This window comes from Urtica dioica, chromosome 6 (genome assembly GCF_054948205.1).
Source record: "Urtica dioica subsp. dioica isolate 48M chromosome 6, U.dioica_male_clone48M_v1_H2, whole genome shotgun sequence".
Classification (NCBI taxonomy): Eukaryota; Viridiplantae; Streptophyta; class Magnoliopsida; order Rosales; family Urticaceae; genus Urtica; species Urtica dioica.
This window is the reverse complement of record NC_142761.1, coordinates 35,727,447-35,747,282: the sequence shown is the minus strand read 5'-3', so window position 1 is coordinate 35,747,282 and position 19,836 is coordinate 35,727,447. Positions and strand designations below refer to the sequence as shown.

General features: G+C 35.6%; 3 protein-coding genes across 3 annotated transcripts; 2 read left to right on the top strand and 1 right to left on the bottom strand.

Annotated features, from left to right (window-relative positions):
• Positions 1-482: 482 nt before the first annotated feature.
• Positions 483-908, top strand: LOC149393818 (S-protein homolog 2-like). The gene has a single exon (XM_089618170.1). It carries the CDS (start codon positions 483-485, stop codon positions 906-908), a length of 426 nt encoding a protein of 141 aa, XP_089474296.1.
• Positions 909-14,418: 13,510 nt separating this feature from the next.
• On the bottom strand, positions 14,419-15,817 carry LOC149393817 (uncharacterized). Its single transcript, XM_089618169.1, has 6 exons — positions 15,473-15,817; positions 15,058-15,387; positions 14,938-15,003; positions 14,791-14,853; positions 14,666-14,725; positions 14,419-14,430 (listed from the first exon to the last, which is right to left on the bottom strand). Exons 1-6 carry the CDS (start codon positions 15,815-15,817, stop codon positions 14,419-14,421), a joined length of 876 nt encoding a protein of 291 aa, XP_089474295.1.
• Positions 15,818-15,827: 10 nt separating this feature from the next.
• On the top strand, positions 15,828-19,265 carry LOC149393816 (uncharacterized). Its single transcript, XM_089618168.1, has 5 exons — positions 15,828-16,004; positions 18,002-18,082; positions 18,147-18,262; positions 18,671-18,833; positions 18,951-19,265. Exons 1-5 carry the CDS (start codon positions 15,828-15,830, stop codon positions 19,263-19,265), a joined length of 852 nt encoding a protein of 283 aa, XP_089474294.1.
• Positions 19,266-19,836: the final 571 nt, after the last annotated feature.

Sequence of the window (19,836 nt, the reverse complement as noted above, 5' to 3'; positions counted from 1 at the left end):
ATGAAATTTGTGAAATTCTTTTTATAATCTTACTCATGCAAATACAATTATTATTATTATTATTATTATTATTAAAATGAGTATTGTCTGAAGAAATTCAAAGTATAAGAAAAAGGTTCAAAGTACGACACTTGTAAAGAAACTGGTATTAGAGTTGGAAGTTAGAAGTAGAATCACATTATTTTCGATAATTTAAGCAAATCATAAGTAATAATCTAGAAAGAAATCACTACAAACGGATATTCAGATTTTCAAGTCGAATATTCCGTTGTTCAATGAATAAGTTTCATGAACTTAAATTACACCATTGACTGATCATCAATAAATTTTCGAGGAAAAGAAAAACCTTTAGGCCAAATTTAGCAAACAGACATTCAAACCAATATTTTTTATATTTGTTCGATAAGAATCATTTCCCATTATAAATACACTCACAAAAGCCATTTGCAATACACACAATTCACTCTAAAAATAAACCCACCATGACTCTCCGTTCTCTAGTCATTGTTGCTGTCTTACTGTACGCAACTGGAAGCGATGCCCTAATTTTTGAAAAAGTTAGGGTTGAGATAATAAACGACATGAATCCAAGCGCCGAGCTCTCAGTCCACTGCAAGTCTGGGGACGACGATCTGGGGCCTCATGTCCTCCAAAACGGCGATTCGTATTCGTTCAAGTTCAGAGTCAACTTTATTCAGTCAACGCAGTTCTACTGCAACTTCCAGTGGACGTCAAACGGCGCCGTTCAGAGCCATTGGTTCGACATCTACGACGCTCTAAACCTCAAGACGAGTGGCTGTAATAAGTGTATTTGGAAGATACGCCAAAACAATTTGTGTCGTATTATCGCTGGAAAGAGTGAAGACTCTTGTTGCTTTCCGTGGAAACGTAACTTGTTACGGAATTAACAACAAGTGTGGGTGTCTTTTTTTTTTTTCTTTTTTTATTCAAAGAGATATCATATTTTATGTCTTGGGTTGGGTCTAGTCTCTATATCATCCTATGTTTCCTTTTGTTGCAAATTAGCGTCATATTTATAGCAGTTTCTCTTAAAGTAATGAATGGTTTATTTTTGTGTCAATCTAAGTATTTCTTTTATGCATGGTACTGTAGACAGCAAAATACCTGGCCAATGCATTTCCAGTTGAGGGAGAAACAAGAAAATAATATATATATATATATATATATATATATATATATATATATATATATATATATATACATACAAATTTAATTTTCCCTAGTTTTAGTGTTTATAAAGTATAAACTATTTTAGGTAATGATCTCTACTATTTTTTTTTATTTAAACGTTTTATTTCCAATACGGTGTTATGGAGTTTTTGAAATGGACAATTTGACCGGTAATATAATAAATTACCCTCTTTTAAAAAATAGCCAAAATTTTATTTTATTAAAAAAATAACTCATCAGGTCAAAGTAAATTAAATTAATTATTTTAGTTAATTCAACTTATTTCGTCTTGAAGCGTTATTTTCTTAATAAAATGAAGTTTTAGCGAAAATCTTAAAAGAAGTTAGAACATTGATTAGTTGTAGCAAATTCTTCGGTTTTTTAAAATATACTTATTTTAAACAGGTATGGTCCAAATATCATTTATTGAAGTTCCTGTAGTACTGGATTTTCCAAAACAATATTTGTGGAATTACCATAAACAAGGCAAATTGATTCCAAAAGTAATTAAACATTGATTATATATTCGTATAACAAATTTTTTTTATTAAAAATAACTTTAATATTATAATCAAGCAATAATGATATTATTTAAAACATTTTTAATATTAACATAATTAATTAAGCATTTTTTATAATAAAGAATAAAATTCATGCTTGATTCATTTAAATAAATAAAAAAAATACGTTTTTAATATTAACATAATTATAATTAAGCATTTTTTATAATAAAGAATATTATTCATGCTTGATTCATTTAAATAAATAAATATGAAATAATTTTCATAATATAATTAATGCCTAATTATAATATAAAAGTCATTTATAATTAAATTTTTAATTATTAAAATGATATTATTAATTTTTAGTTAATTTTATGAAAAAAAATGTTAAATCATGTTTAATCTGAGGATGCCACATGGATTATCGTCAAATTTAACTGACTTGGTTTGACTGTGCAACTGAAATTTAACATTAGGTATTTTTTCCACGAAAAAAAAAGAATAAGTATTTGAGTGTATGTTTCCGAAAATATTAGGTATTTATGCCGCCATTTAGTAACTTTAGAATATCACTAAGATTTAAATGGGCTTGTAAAATAGTACATTTAAATCTACCCAAAAGAGCTTGTGATGTATGTACAATGAGGTACATGGACATTGGATTTGTCTGATCAAAGCTTAATAAATTGAGGTTTTTCTCAAATATGAAATAAATATTATATATTAAATATGATTCGATTTGGTGAGTATTTAATATAGTAATTAATTATGAGAGTATCATGGAGACAATCTCTACTATTCTATTTATAGAATCGTATATCTTATAGTGAGAAACAAATAATGTATTAATTATGTTATTTATTGAGAATATCATGGAGATAATTTATATTATTCAGTTACCTTAATAATATATTCTAATATGTGAGAAGTAAATAAATATCAAATATGATCTGAATATGTTATTTATTAAAGTATCGATCTTGGGGATATTTGATTTGTTCTATTCATAGAACAAATATATCATAATATATAGAAAAAGATCAAATTAAATAAAGTAAGTGCATATTCTATTTTGGGTAAGCTAGAAAGTTACAAATAGGGGGTTTGGGGTAGTACAAAAGCGCCCATTACAATTCAATTCCACACTTGAAATTCGTGCTTCTCCTTTTCCCTTGTGTGGACGATTTTTCCTCGCTCCTGGAGTTAAGAAATTCGTTCATACCACTTCCCAAAGAAAGAAAGAATTATTTTGGCACCTTGTTGGAATAATTAGTGAGTAAAGAGTTGGATCACACCTTGGTCTCTATCCTTTCGGAGATTACAACTTGGAAGATTATGGTTTCGATCAGCTCGAGAAACTGAAGAATCGACGATCCAATAATGAGGAGCAGTCGAGGAATCTGAGAGCAAGGAGATCCAAAAAGCTAGGAACGTGTGGGATCTGTAGTTGAGCCGAAAACTATGTATAACCAAATCCTCTTATGGTATTGTATTGATTGTGTTTGCCCATATTTTAAAGAAAAATTACACGGACTAAGCTACTTGAAATGTTGATATTGCAATCTAGCCAACGTTTCATTTAAGTCTCAAATGTAGCAACAAATGATGATGTGGCTTTATTCACTACTAGAAATATGACATTTAGCGACGGAAGTATTAGCGACGACTTTATCGTCGCTAATTTGTCGTCGCTAATCACCCTTTTAGCGACGATAAAGCCGTCGCTAATTATTTGGTGCCAAAACTTCTAAAGTTTGGCGGCAAAAATAATTAGCGACGAATTAATCGTCGCTAATTATTTATATTCGTCGCTAAGTTCGCGGGGAAACAATTAGCGACGGTATTATCGTCGCTAATAGTTTCGAATTAATATCGAATTTTAACGAAATTCAAAGAGGGAAAAATCCCCCCAAAATAATTTAAATGAAATGATTTAGCAACGATTTTATCGTCGCTAAATGTGTAAAAATCAATTAGCGACGAGAAAATCGTCGCTAAATTCCTGGTTTATGAACTGAAAATTTAAGTTGATTTAGCTACGAAATTTAAAGACATTTAGCGACGATTAAATCGTCGTTAAATGTCTTTAAATACCAGATCGCGACCGAGACCCCTCATTCGCTCCCAAACCCTAAAATCCTCACTTCTCTCTCTCTCTCTCTCCTCCGCCGTGCGCCTCCTCCGCCGTGTGCCGCCCCGACGCAGTCGACGCCCCGGTAAGTCTCTCTCTCCTCACATCTCTCTCTCTCCTCACAGTTTCTCCTGTCTGCAGCTCCGCCGCCGCTCCGCCGCCGACGTCGTCGCCGCTCCACCACCGACGCCGTCCTCGTCCTCGTCCGCCCCGGTCCGGCAGCTAGCGCTGCTCTTCCTCGTCCTCGTCCACCGTCCTCGTCGTCCACACGATCCCCGCCGGTAAGTTTTTTTTTTTATAACTTTATATATATATATATATATATATATTTATTAGTTATTTATATAATTAATATATTAGTTATATATATTAGTTATTTATATATATATATATATATAACTTTATATAAATAAATGGAATTGTATTAATTAGTATATAGTTATTTATATTAGGTAATTTAAATTAGTTATAAATAAATGGAATTGTATGAAATTTAGGTAATTTAAATTATGTATAAAAATTAGTTATAAAAATTAGTTATATTAGGTAATATAAATTATTTAAATTAGTTATAAAAATTGTGATATTATGCTTATTTTGGTGTTATAAATATTTATATATATATATATAAGTTATATTTTATATTACTACATAATTTAGGATTTAATTACGATATAATTTAGGATGTTTGATAATTTAAAATTGTAAATTAGGATTAGAGATTAATTATGTATACAAGTATAGTAGATTAGAGATTAATAAATTAGGAAATGTAATTTTGTTAATTACGATTAGAAAATTTAAAATGGTTTAAGTTTGTGTAGTTTATGTATGAATTAATGAATTAAAGGTAATTTAACGAATTAGTTTAAAGGTAATTACTAACCGATTCTCTAAAGGTAACAAACTTAAATTAATGAATTAGTTTAACGAAAATTAGGTAGTTGATGTGAAATTAATTATTGAAATTGAAATTGGATTTAATTTTTGTTAGAGATGACTAAAAATGTGAAATTAATTAGTTGTTTATAGATTTAAAAATGATCGAACCACTGAGGTTGAATTTATTGTTAGTTTTAGGATGTTTCTATGCAGGTTTTAAAGTTAAAGGCTGATGCCGGGTTGTTAAGTTTATAGGGGAGGTTCTGCCGAAATTTCGGTAGGATCGTATTTTGTTTTGAATTTCAGATGGCTGCGGCTACAGGAGCTGGAGGCAGCGGAGGCGGGGATGACTTCTTAGCCCGTCTCCCGAATTATTGCCAGTCGGCGCCCGTACGTGATGGCGTCGAAGAAGAAGACGAGCATATCGAACCGGCCGTGCGTGGGCCGACGGTCGGCCTTCGATCTGAGCGTGCACGGCGCCCCGGGGTGAAGGAAGTCGTCGTTTATAACGAGGAGTTTCAGTCGTTCTTGCAGCCAGAGCGCGAGATGGATCCGGATCTCGCGACGTTCGCGAACACGCTCGGGTTGGTCGTCGGAGACAAGATCTCGCCTACGGTCCCAAGGTGGACGAATGCGAACGTGGGGCCGGCGAAGGAGGCCGAGATCCGAGCAGCGATTCGAGACAATTGTCGATGGTGATGCAACCGGGAAGAAGAAGGCGATTCGAGACAAGTACGACATTCGAGTCGATGGTGATGCAACCGGGAAGAAGAAGGCGATTGTCGATGCGGCAATCATTCGAGACGCGAAGACTCGTCTTCGCGATTGGAGGCATACCTTGCGGTCATGGTTCGACATCGACTGCAAGAGCAGCGTACAGGTGGCGCGGTCGCTGAAACCGAGGACCGTTAAGCTCGACACCGAATGGGAGACGCTGATACAACGATATACGAGCGATGAATTTAAGGTAATCAAATCATTTACGTTAAATATGTGTTTACCCTTTTATTAAACGATTTGTTCTTTACGTGTACGGTTACTTATATTATAGGCCATTCAAGCGAAGAACAAGGCGAATCGCGCGAAGAAGAAGATGAAGACTCGACAGGGGACGATTGGGTTCTCGACCCACCGCATGAAGAATGTAAGTTTTATGTTTATATGATACACCAAATCGTTAAAATTATCTTACACTTGAAGTTTTGTTTACATGCAGAAGAGCGCCGAGACAGGCGCTTTCGAGAGCTTGTTTGCGAACTACAAGCGCCTACATCAGTCTGACAAGTCCGAGTGGCTGACTCCTGAAGCCTCCGCACGTTATGTAAGTTTACATTTATTTTTCTTATTTTTCGATTAATAGATACTAACTAGTTATTTTATATCAGGATCGACTGGTCGCTAGGTTCAACACGTTGCGAGCGGAGGCTGAGCAACAAGGAGCGGATGTCGATATTTTCGTCCTAGAGCAGCAGGCGATCCGCGATATTATGGGTTCGCGGGCTGATCACTTGACCGGCGTCGGACGTTTGGTGCCACAGGGAGCACGGATGGCGGCTGAAGTCGCCGAAGTCTACGGTTCGGAGGCTGGGACGTCGCAACCCGGATATGTCTCGCAAGAGGTGTTGACATCGACCCTCGCCGCGTTCGCCGAGACAATACAGAGTCAGGTGCCCGGCCTCAACCTTAGCTCGTTCATGTCCCAATTTTCGCAGAGTTCGCAGCAGGCTCCGTCATCCCACAGCTAGCAGACTCCGACGGCCGGCGTCCACACTCCGACGGGCGGCCAGCAGAGGACTCCCGACGCCAGCCAGCAGACTCCGACGGGCGACGTCCACACTCCGACGGGCGGCCATCAGAGGACTCCCGACGCCAGCCAGCAGACGACGCCCGGCGGACCAAGTCAGTCTACTCCGACGCCGCAGCCCGCAGAACTTCAGCGCCAGCAAAAGAACGTTTCACGTCGAGGAGGAGGAAAACGAGCGGCGGGACGACAAAACAAACGTCGCGAGTAGTTTTTATTTCTTGATTTGGATAATATAATTTAGTTTTTATTTCTTGATTTGGATAATATAATTTAGTTTTTATTTGATTTTTCATTTTAGAATTTCATAAAAAAAAAATAATTAACGACGAAAAAAAAAAAATATTAGGGACGAAATTAGCGACGATTTTGTCGTCGCTAATTCACGCGGGAAATTTTCGCGCGTGAATTAGCGACGACAAAGTCGTCGCTAATTTCCTGTTTCAAAATGGAAAAAAACTTCTCGTCACGACATTTAGGGACGAGTTTCTCGTCGCTAATATCGTCGGTAATTATTTAGCGACGAATAAATCGTCGCTAAATATATTTAGGCACGCACATTTAGCGACGATTATTATCGTCGCTAACATCGTCGCTAAAGAGATTTAGCGACGATTATGGGGTTTTTAGCGACGAAAAAAATCGTCGGTAAATGTTGTATTTGTTGTAGTGATTAGTCATGTAACAAATTACTATATTAAACTTTATTAAAATCAGTTGGACATAAATGTAGCCAACATTTTGATCGTAGCCAAATTATGCAGCTTTTAATACACGTTAACTTGATTTATTCCATAATATTTTCTTTCCTTTTTTGTAGTCCAATTAGTTGCGATATTAAGTTTTTTTTTTTGTTAATTTTCGTTTATTTGGTTTCTACGATTTATGTTACAAAATACTATTTCCGATATTTTCTAATTGTTTATTTCTGTAAATGGCTAGATTATAAAATTTACAAAACGTTGGCTACATCCTTAAAAGTGTTGTTATTGAATGATTTTGAGTATCCTGGTAATTATTGTTTACCTAAATATTAGCGATTGTTCGTGTTTTCTTCTATTCTGCATTTGTAAATATATAGTAGGGTTAAGAGATTTGTTACCCAATAAGAAGTATTGAAACAATCGTTCGTGTTCAATACATGAGAACTGTAACTAACCATTTATGAAAGTAATTTACCCATCAACTCGTATCAGAGCGATTGTTCGTGTCTAATACCAACCTTAATCCCAATAGCTTTACCAACATTGCTTGGTTAAAAAGTATTAGGTCCTTGAAACCGAGTCCACCGTGAGCCTTTGGTAGGCAAAGTTTCTCCCATTTCTCCGATGCATCTTCAGAGTAGATATGTCTACACCCCACCAAAGCCTTGGCGTGATTTTCTCCATCTAATTACGAAGAGCCATTGGAATTTGAAACACGTTCATAGAGTAGGTGGGGAGAGCAAGGGCGACTGCTTTAATCAAAGTCTCGAGACCCACTTGTGATAAAAAAATGACCATTCCATTGCGAGAGTCGACTACGAACCTTCTTGCAGACAACATGAAAGGTTTGGATGTGGTGTCGACCTACAAAATAAGGTAGGCCAAGATATTCGCCGAAGCCTTTATCCACATGGATCCCAATCAAATCGGCCAACTCTTTTCGGGTGCTGATGTCTACATTCGGGCTAAATTTGAGCGCTGATTTCTAGAAGTTTATTATTTGACCCGACACTACCTCATATAAGTCAAACACATGCTTAAAAGCTCCGATGTCTCCTCTATTAGCTCTACAAAAGAGTAACGAGTCGTCCGCGAAAAACAAGTGGTTGACCTGCAGTCCTTATTTATTACATGCGAAGCCCTTCTTGAGAATAAGAGAAGACAATCCCTTGGAAAAAAATGAGAATAAAATACGGTGAAAGGCGACACCCTTGCTGTAGACCTCGCTGCGGAATAATATTCCCTTTAATCAAACCATTAATATTCCCTCCATAAGCACAGCATGCCACCGATATGAAAAATCCATCTCCTTCATAACCAAGTCTGAAAAAACTCACTCGACGCTATAATATGTCATAATCATGTCGAGTTTAAGGCTAACACAACCATTAATTATTTTCTTTATTTTGGCGACCGAGTGAAGCAATTCAAAAGAGACGGTAACATTATACGTAATAAACAAACCCAGTACGAATGCACTTTAGTTTTGGGATATGATAGAATCAAGGATGAGCTTTATTTTGTCAGCGAGAGTCTTTGTGATGATCTTGTGCATAACATTGCAGATGTTAATTAATTGGCATGTAATCACCCATTTTCTTTGGTATCTTTATCTTATGGATAAGAGTGATCGTAGTACGGTTGAGCTATCAGTGCAACTCATGCTCACATCAGCCCCGATAATGTGCCACATTCGATGGAAGAAGACGCATTGATAACCGCCCGGACCTGGTGCTTTCTCCTATCCCATCTTAAACACCGCTTATCATATATCGTCAGTGGTAAAAGGCTCATCGAGAGTGGCCTGATCTGCCTCTCTAAGTCTGGAGACGAGAGCCTCTGTAAAAATCCTCAGAACATCAGGATTCGGCGAGATAGAGGTAAAAATACCTTGGAAATAATTCTCAGCGACCGAGAAGATATTATTCTGGTCTTCCCTCCATCGCCCGGTCTCGTACCTATTATCAGCTTCTTTTTCCCTCTCTGTTTGGCCTTTGAGTGAAAGTATATTGTGTTAGTGTCCCCTTATTGAAGCCAGTCGATCCTTGACCGTCGACGCCAACAACCTTCTTCCAGAGCGAGGAAACGGGACAACGAGGACTCTTCTTCCTTGATACGAGTTACATTCTCCACAGAACAATTGTCAATTGACCCATATAATGAACTAAAAAACAGAAATTTATAAGCAACGCATCAAACTTAGTATTTACTAAATAATCAATATTTGATTAATTATAAGTAATTATTCACTGACTCTATTAACAACAATTATTTAATAATTTTTCCTTTAATTATCAATAAGCAAAGTTTATTTAGGCAAATTTATCAATTGATTATTGTTAATAGAATTGCTGGCTAATTAATTATAATTAGAATAAAAGATATTTATTGTCCCCTGTAATATGGCAGTAGTGTCACATCGGTCCCTGAACCTTGAAATTTGTTTGAGTGGTGTTTGAATTTTAATTTTTTATTCGTTTTGGTCATTCCGTCTAAATTTTTTCCAATCCGTCAGTTAAGTTTTACGTGTGCGTGTCACGTGTCTCCTAAACAAGGAAAAATTTGTAATTTTACAAAACAAATTAAAAAATTGATAAAAATATAATAAATAGAAATTAAACCAAGTCAATGGAGCGTAACCCCACTCACTGGACAAAATAAAACCAGAGCATCACTGATCAACATGATCAATAGAAACCAGAAATTGTGTTAACGATCACCCAAACGAGAACACTCCCCATGAGAAAGAGACAAGTTTTGTTCGTAGAGGAGAGAAGCAAAAATTCCGATCACAAAAGGGCGGCGAAGGATAAATGACGACCACGGCTAGGATTCACTCAGTATTTTTTTCCATCTCCTATACTCCAAGGCCAGAATCCATCTCCTCAAGCGATCTCCGCTGGATTGAGCTCATCCGCCGGAGATGTGGCCGGAATCTTGGCGGACCAGCTGGCGGCGGTGGACGCGCTGCAGAGGAGAATGGCGCAAGAGGAGAAGGATATATGTATATATGTGTATGTGTATACATATATATATATATATATATATATATAGATAGGTCCATTAGGAAAATAGGTAATTTAAATGTTTGATATTGCTAAATAGCTAACGTTTAGTAAATTTTAAGTAAATAATCATTTTCATGTATTTATAACAAAAAATTGGCTGTATAAGCCACTGAAACTCGTCCAATTTAAAAGTAGCCAACGTTTCGTTAATAATCCGTAAATAGCCTAGATGATTACGTGGCAACTCATTTAAGAAGATTTTTTTACTCATTTGCCCTTGATTGACCGATTACGTTATTCTTTTTTAGGCAGTTTTTTAGTTTGAATTTTGAAAAAAACTTCGGCAACTTTTAATTATTCAATAATCAGAATCCCGAATTTATGGAAAACGTGGATGCAGTTATTATGATCTTGGATGCAGTTACTGAAAACGTGGAAGCAGTTTTTCTGATCGCATAATTTTGATTACGTGGATGCAGTTAATATGAACGCATCATATTAGGCGATTAGTTTCCAATTTTGATACAAAAAATATCCTGGATATCTGTTAATAATTATTCTTTTTATTGAAAATATAATCAGTTGTTATTTGTGAACGCTTATTCAATTTAATTTGGCCGCCAATAGACGTTCAACTTTTATTTTCCAGGTTTCAACGTTTGAAAAAAAATTTAGTCCCTGAAAATAAATCGCCAAAAGCATGGATGAATGGTCGTCGTTTTCTTTAATCGATTCAGGTATGGGTTTTTTTTATATATTTATGCAGTTTTGATAACTGATTTCTCATGCACGTTTACCCTGTTTTCAGTGAACTTATTTGAGCATCAGTGCAATGAATCGTCGAAAGCAGTTGTCGCAGCTAGTCATGAAGAACCTCCGGCAGATATTGTTTTGTATGATGAACCGGATTTGAGGAATTTTCCTATGAATTTTGATATTAATGTTAATAACATATTTAGACGCAAAGATGTTCTTCAAATGGCTATTGGCATGATTGCAGTTCGCAACAATTTTGAATTCAAGGTGTTGAGATCCAGTAAAACGCGTTATAGTATTGGTTGTTCGGATATGCAGTGTGGCTGGAAGTTAAATGCGTCGGTATGCAAGAATTCTGGATTATGGGTCATAAGGTCATATGTTAAAGAACATACTTGTTATGGTAAATCTGTTGTGCACAAGAATAAACATGCATCGTCTGTACTTATTAGCAAATGTGTCAAAGATGATTTTCGTGGCCCATTGGCAAATCAAATTACGCCTTCTGGAGTGGCTGAAATTATGAGGACTCGATTTAATGTGGAGGTAACATATTTTCGTGCATGGAAGGGTCGTAAAGAAGCTTTGAGGGATCTTCGTGGTGATTTTGAGGAGTCATATAGTCATTTACCAATAGTTGGTGAAATGATCAAAGAGAAGAATCCAGGTTTTTATTTACAGCTTATGTACTATTAATGTTGTCTGTAAATACTATATACGTTTACAATATGGATACGTCTTTGTCTGGTTATTTACTGAACTTGTTGTTAATAAATGACTTATTTACATACTTTTTTTGTTATGTTTTGCAGGGTCTTATACTGTGACCGAGATTGAATCTGATGGGACATTTAGGTATTTCTTTTTGGCATTTGGAGCTTCTGTTCACGGATTTCAATTTTGCCGCCCAGTAATATCTGTTGATGGTACTTTCCTGAAAGGCAAATCTTATGGTACATTACTTTTGGCCACTGCTCTAGATGGTGATAATCACTTGTTTCCATTAGCCTTTAGTATTGTGGATTCCGAGAATGACAAATCTTGGTCTTGGTTTATGAATCATCTTCGAATTGTTTATGGTGTTCGAAAAGACTTGGTATTTGTTTCGGATAGGCACAAGTCAATTCACAAGGCAGTTGGCAATGTATTCCCGGAGGCGAAATTTGCTATATGCATGCAACATCTTTGGTGTAATGTGAAGGCAAAATTTGGTAAAACATACATTCAGCCACTTTTCTATAGATGTGGAAAAGCCTATTCTGTAAGAGAGTTTGAATATTGGCTCAATATACTCTCCAACAACAAAGTAAAAATCAAAAAGTATCTTCTCAAAGCCGATCCAGAGCTGTGGGCTAGGAGCAAGTTTCCGGGGAAGAGGTTCGATGTTATGACCACAAACATCTCTGAGTGTTTGAATGCTGTTTTGCGAGAAGCAAGAGGCTGGCCGGTTGCATGTCTTGTTTTGAGTTATAGAAGTCTAATTCAAAATTGGATCCACAAGAAGAGGGAGCTAATTCCAAAGATGCAATCAGGACTAACAGGAACTGGGTTCAAGATACTATTTGATTCGCAGGAGTCTGCTCGATCTATGAACGTGAGTTACATATTTTTGAGATTCTGTTAATTGTATTATTATTTACAGCTTATTAACAGAATATACTTATTTACAAGCTATTAACACATTAACAGTTTTAAACCTACAAATGTTGACAATAATTATTTACACGCAACTGCAGGTTAATGCCATTAACGACAACGAATTTGAAGTTGTTGATGGGGCAATTCGTAGAGTTGTTGATGTTTCTCTTAGAACTTGCACATGTTGTTATTGGCAGCTTGAAGACTTTCCTTGTTCTCATGCTTGTGCGGCTTTATATAGGAAAAATTTACGTCCTATTGATTTTGTGCCAGCATATTATAGTCAAGAATACTTCGCTGCCACGTATGAGAAAGATGTTTTCCCTATTTCTCATGAAGGCGATTGGGAGCTCCCTATTGATGCTCAAGTTATAAAGCCTCCCATTCATAAACGTCAAGCCGGGCGACCAAAAGAGAAGAGGTATCGGTCGAAGCATGAAAAATTCCACCCGTACAATCAAAGATGTGGCAAATGTGGCCAGAATGGTCATAACAAAAGGGGCTGCCTAAGATAGTTGGTTAATGAGTTGTCTTTAATAAAGTCTATTTTTCGCTGTTGATGTTTTTATTTTGAATAATTTTATGTTTATTTATTGAAAATTTGATGTTTTATGCATATTGTTAATCTTAAGAACATGAGAATTATTTTCTATTCATGTAACAAAGCCACACACGCACATGTATGTTTTGAATTAGTTGTTATGACTTTATTCTGTAATACCTTATTTCTGTACTTCTTATAATCAAATAGACTTAACTTTTAAGTTGTAAATTTATGGTAAATTTATGGTAAATAAGATGTACATTAACAGAACTTCACACGTTCTACTACTGTAAATTGCTTGTAAATAATATTCCTATTAACATATTGAAAGGCTAAAATATGGCCGCATTGTAGTCAATACTCAAAATATTCCAATTTAATTTGTAAAAGAGGTTATATCAACGACCTTAACACCAAAATTAGCGTCATGTGCTAATTAACATTCATGCAGTAGCCAAAAGTGACATAGTTGCTATGTTTTAAAAAAAAACTTATGTGCAATTCGACTAGAGTTTAGTAAATAACAGATCTCAAATTCCAATATCAAAAGATGGTTGGTTGCTTTCTTCATCTCCCATTTTAGTCGTGTCCTGGCCATCTGGTTTATTGTTAGGACCTCCTTCTTCAGTCTTCTTAGCCCTAGATTCGGTGACGTATGGCGAGGTAGTGAACACTGATTTCCTACATGTGCGCTTTGGACGTTGTGTGACAGGCTGTGGATTTGGCAACGTCCTTCCTATCTTTTTTTGCTTTTCATCATCGGTGACCTTGTTAACTACCTGTTAATTTACAAATAATCACAATATGATAAATTAACAACTATTAATTTCCCAATTTTTAACATTTTGTTTGAACATTATAAGTTACCTGCGGTTTGTGTGCAACATTTTGGGTTTGGATATTTTCGGTCACCATTGGAGGTGGATGATTTGTCGTTGGCATTATATGCTTTGGAATTGGTTGGCCATTCTTTCTCAAGCGCTTGTAAACTTGCTTGTTTACAACTTCTTGCTTGGCCACACTCTCTTGAACAACCTGTGGATGGTGTTCAAATTCGTACTTGTTAGGAATGCTATTCAACACATCATTTACGGTAAAAACCCAATCATCTTGTAGCTTCTGCAAATCATCCTGTTCGAAGTCATTGTTAGTCTTAATCTAATTGCAACATATTACAAAGTTATATTTATTTGCCGTACCGGACTATAACGTGCTACCTTTTCCATTCCAAGTAGTGGTGAAATATCCTACCATAAAATATTAGTAAACAACCTGTAAGTAAATTACAGGACATTTTTGTAAGTTCAATTAAATTAATTTTGTACCATAGTCACAGTATCAGGAATTGTTGGCTGCACTTTTGAAGCTTTTTTTCGTAGCACATGTAAATAAGATGTAAATAAGTATACCATTAACAATTTATTATGGCAAAAAAAATGTATATATACTATGTAAATAACATGCACACTAACAAATGTTTTATGTCAATAATATGCTCAGTGACTACCATGTTCGTTAGCGTCACTTGAGTTGGCTTTGGTTTTGCTACATTCCTAACATCCGGTACCTGTAAATTGATAAATACATATGATATTATACTATATGTTAACATATGTAAATAGTATAGAGTACCTCTGTTGTTGTTGGGATTTCCACAGGTGTGGTCACTTTGGGTTGATTGGTAGGTGGTGTATCCTGTTATACATAATGGTAGAGACGGTTAAACACATATTTCAGTGTTATGTTGTTACTTATTTACACGCAATGGCTATACCGTACCTGAACATTAATAGGAGTTTGATTTGGAGTTTCAGTTGTCTTAGTAGGTGGTGCTCCACTTGAGACCTGTAATATGATTGTTATTATTTGTTATTTGGAAAAATAAATCAAATTTACTACCTGTTCTTGTCTGGGTTGTTGTCGTGTTGTTTCATTGTAATCTTTCCGGATGTACACTTGAAATACATCCAATAAGGCGTCGTACTTTTCATGCGCTTCTTCGACACGTTTCTTCAGCATTTCTATTGTTTCGAGAGCGTATTCCAACTTCATATGAACATCATCTGAGGAGTTCATTGTTGTATCACTTTCCAAACCCTTAGAAATGCTAGCCACTCCTTTTCCTTTTTCAACAGATTTTGGGGAAGTCTCGGGACTAACAGCGTCTACTCGTTCTATGTACCCAGCTGCGTGTTCTTCTTCAGTAGCATCTACTAGATTAATGCGCAGCTACAACAAAGACAACAATTATTTACAAGCAATTATTAACATATTCATAGAAGAACTTAGAGATTAGTAATATGATTTCAAATACCGATTCATTGTCGAAGATATATTGTTGAAGTTCGTCGTACTCTGGGCTGTAATTGAAATTCCATTTGAGGAGGCGAGGTATGGACATTTCTTTTGTACGAGTGGCATATCCTTGGGCTTCAAACTCTGGAATTACCTCATATGCCCAAGCAATTAACGGATGTAGGAAGCCTTCTATATTGAATCCTGTTTTCTCAGCTACATAGTTTTTGGATTTCTTTAGGGAATGGCATAGAGCGTTGAAGCTAATTGTGCCCCACGGATAACTTTTGAATAATTCCGTGTCAATGGCCATTTTTAAGTGGTCATCGGGAATTTTAGCTTGCCGTTCCCTAGGCAGAATCATTGTCTCTAGAATGGCCAGGTTAATAAGTGCCACTCATTCTTCGTCTGTACCTCCAAATTTCCCGCTGAGAATTCCAAGTAAGAATTGTGCACGCTGCGTTCCTGTCACCTTGAAGTACTCATCCTTCAAAGGATTATCGGAGCGTAGCTTGTCGTGTATACGTGGCACGCGTTCGCAATTCAGTCCTGTAAATCACATTCCTTAAACTGTAAATAACTCGGCAATTTACAAATAATTTTTGATATTCTCAGCAAGTACGTAAGTTTGACATTTACCTGATATTAACTCAAAGTCATAGATATTGAAAACCAATATGTTTCCACATACATTGAAATGTAGTTCATCAACATTCCTGGACTCTACTTGACTGAGCACGACTAAATGAGCCAGATTTTTGGGATATACATGGCCTTTAAGGTGTTGAAGATGAGCAAATGGCCCACGACTGAACAGCTCATGTTGATATTCTGTTTCTAGGAGTGGCATGAGGGTTTCAATGATGTTGAAAGATGAATGAACTATGATTCGTTGTTTTAAATCCCAGTTCTTCCTTTCTACTATCATGTCCCCAATCTGCACACAAATAGAATTAACAAACTTATTTACACAACGCTGTTATTTACAACCTTAATATCTTTCCCATCTTTAACAATTTTTTACACTAATTCATAGTATATATCTGCTATACATAATTATTTACATATTAATAGATCATTATATGTATTTCGAACAACCACAAATTAGTAACCATTTACATTCAGCCCAATATCATTTCGTTTTATTTTTCAAATTATAATCAAGCGGTCAGTACTCTAAATACATTTATTATGAATTTAAACTTATGTTTTGAGTTATTTAAGTTTATTAACATTATGGACAATGAAAATAAAAGTTCGGCCAAAAAAACTTACCCTTGTTGCATTTGTTTTTCCCCGACTTGATTTATTCCCCTTTTCTTGGCTCTCTGCAGGTTGTTTTTTTTTCTTTGAGGGGGATTTCTTCGCCATTGTTCTATATCATAGCGATTTTGTGTGAAACCAAAGAAAAAAGGGAAAACACAATTATCAGTCCTAGCGATTTTGAAAAATCTGTCGATTTCATATACATGCAACGCCACTTATATAAAAAAAATCGAAACAAATCGTATTTTCCTTTATTTACTAACCTCTGTTCGTTCTTCTTCGTCATCGATGTTTTCCTCTTCTGGTTACGATTTCGATTTTGTAAATAAGTGTGTCGACTCTTATTTCCGGTTCAAATTCGTGCGGTTTCTTCGTCGCGATATTTGGGGTTTTTTTTTTCTTTTTGAAAAAATATTTTGAGCAGTTGCGTGTGGAGATTTAGACGCATCTGTTTCTCTTAAATGCTCCTCGATTTTCGCATGCATTAATATCCGAATATTAGAGCTGATTCTGATTAATGACCCGTATATTAGTGGGCGGGAAAATGTGAGGGTATAATCGGTCAACATTAGTTGTAAATAATGCCTTCTGGCTATTTATCACCTATTTACAAAACGTTGGCTAAAAATAAATTGCCCATTTTCGTGAGGCTATTTGGCTTAATTACCCTATTTATAAACATAAATCTTAGATAAATAGTCAATATATATATATATATATATATATATATATATATGAGTGTGTTTTTTTAGTGTAATCTGTAATGTGTTTGTGTCATTGTATGTATATATATAGTAATTGTGCATGATTAGAGAGATTTTAGTGCTATGGTTTGCCGGTTAGTGTGGTGGATACTTTATTATTTGTAGTAGTCCATTCTTTTATCTCTGTGTTATGGCGATGTTTTTGGAAATATCAAGCTTCATAATTTTTTTTTTTTTTTTTGCTTGTATGAAATTGTTCATCCACAGATCTTCATTGTTTTTGAATATTTTTTGTGTAGAAATTCAATGTTTGAACTTATGTGGAAGTAGCAAAACTCTTATTGATTGGGTAGCTTGAAGATGGACACAAATAATACCATCTCAATGTCACTTACCATATTTAGCCCAAAATAAAAAAATTGACAAAACTAGTACTTTTGGTAGGTGAGAGAAATTAAATTTTCCCCAACTACCCTCAACATTTTTTAACCTCTCAAAACACATCTAACTTTCATTTCTCTCATCTGAAACTTCTTTCACGTTTTTTTTTTTCAACTTTTTCTTCCTTTTGAACTCAGTTGGAGAATGACGGAGTGAAGCTTCTTGGGTCGCCGGAATCTTCATCTCTTGGGTCGCCGGAATCTTCTTGCTCGCCGAGGGTAAGTTTCTTAAACCCATTTTGCAATAATGCTAAACCCATCTAAAACCATTTTGCAATCCAAGGTTGCTCATCAAAACTTCAAGATTCAAGTTTGCTTTCTGCAAATTGTTCATAATTCAAGATCCAAGCTTCTTCTTCCTGCAAATCCTAGATCCAAAATTTCTTCAAACATATTTTGGTAAGTTCTTCTTATCTTTAACATACAAGAACATGTTTAATTATTTTGATTCGTGTTGAAATAGGTTCCATTGTGTTTGAGTGTGATTTGTTTGTCAAAATGGTGTTTTTTGTTGAATTCCCGATTTTTCCAGGGTGTCACAAACTGAATCCAGTTCGTGACACTAGTGTCACGAAGTGGATCCAGTTCGTGACACTTCCCGATTTTTCCAGGGTGTCACGAAGTGAATCCAGTTCGTGACACTTCCCGATTTTTCCAGGGTGTCACGAAGTGAATCCAGTTCGTGACACTAGTGTCACGAACTGGAAATAACAATTTTACCATGTTGTTGATGTTTTTTATTCTATTCTTTCATAATTAAATAACAATTAATGTTGATACAATCATGATGGAGTTGAGTGATTGCAGTTCGTCAACACGTCGGAAGCCGCGCGTTTTAGGAAATATAGGAGGTGGTACCGAGCGTCGACGACCTCCTCCTTCATGTTCGTGTGGTCTAAATGGAGTTGAACAAACTTCCTGGATTGCTGATAACCCTGGAAGACGATTCTATGGATGCCCCGAGTATAAGGTTTGAATATGTTTCTCGTTATCCTAGAAACAGTCTAGAAATCTTATAAATAAGGAAATGTTTCTATTCTTTTTAAGATTTTGTAAATAAATATTCTTTGGTTTATGGTTGTGACAGATAAAGAAATTCAATGGATGCGGGTTTTTAGAACGGATGGACCCATCTATGTGCCCAAGATCGATTCAAATCATTCCAGGGCTGCTAAGGAAGATAAATTCATTGGAAAACCAGATACCATCTTTTGTCGATGAAGACTTTAAACACGAAGAACCAACTGAAGCCAATGAATTGGAACAACTGATTGTATCTGAATTATTCAAGATTAAAATGCTGGTTGTTGTTGTTTTATTCATAGGTATTGTGTTATTGTTCAAATGCGTCGAAGATGTATTGAATGGTTTAAAAAATGAAATTACATTTGATTTGGTTTGACTTTTGTTGGACTCGCCTGTGTAATGTGATATTGGAATTGTGATATTTCACCTCATGTGTTACGAAGTGATCTCAGTTCGTGATATTGAGTTTATTGTTAAGAATGGTTTATAAAACACAACTGTCACGAAATGAGGTCACTTTGTGACACATAAATTAATTTCAAAACAATACATAAAATTCTAAACTAAGAAATTGATGTCAAGACAATACATAAAGTTCTAAACACACATATATACAGTTATAAACACATACGTACAATCATAAACACATAATTTTAAGTAGCCTCAACATTGACATTTCCACGCGTGTGTAGTTTTAGCGCTCTGTGTCGGTATAATTCGGTGGTCATCTTCTGTCGATACACGAGCATGTCCTCCTGTTTCAAATCAGACAATGGAAGGTCGTGCGCCAAAAACTCGGCAGTCTTGATCATAAACATGCCACAATCATTTCTGAACGAACAAAAAACGCATGCTTTAATTAAAATGTGTCATTAAGAATTAAAATATTTACCCATGAGCAAAATAACAAAGTAAGCCGGCTGACGAATGAATACACTCTGTGACAC

What these genes read in the sequence shown, in the direction of transcription:
- LOC149393818 (XM_089618170.1), top strand. Translation starts at nt 483, where the DNA reads ATGACTCTCCGTTCTCTAGTCATTGTTGCTGTCTTACTGTACGCAACT.
- LOC149393817 (XM_089618169.1), bottom strand. Translation starts at nt 15,817, where the DNA reads ATGATTCTGCCTAGGGAACGGCAAGCTAAAATTCCCGATGACCACTTA. An exon ending in AACAACCCAGACAAGAACAG is followed by an intron (nt 15,004 to 15,057) that starts GTAGTAAATTTG and finishes ATCATATTACAG; the next exon opens with GTCTCAAGTGGAGCACCACC. An exon ending in AAACTCCTATTAATGTTCAG is followed by an intron (nt 14,854 to 14,937) that starts GTACGGTATAGC and finishes TATGTATAACAG; the next exon opens with GATACACCACCTACCAATCA.
- LOC149393816 (XM_089618168.1), top strand. Translation starts at nt 15,828, where the DNA reads ATGGCCAGGTTAATAAGTGCCACTCATTCTTCGTCTGTACCTCCAAAT. An exon ending in CGCGTTCGCAATTCAGTCCT is followed by an intron (nt 16,005 to 18,001) that starts GTAAATCACATT and finishes TTTTGAACTCAG; the next exon opens with TTGGAGAATGACGGAGTGAA. An exon ending in ATGGATGCCCCGAGTATAAG is followed by an intron (nt 18,834 to 18,950) that starts GTTTGAATATGT and finishes TGGTTGTGACAG; the next exon opens with ATAAAGAAATTCAATGGATG.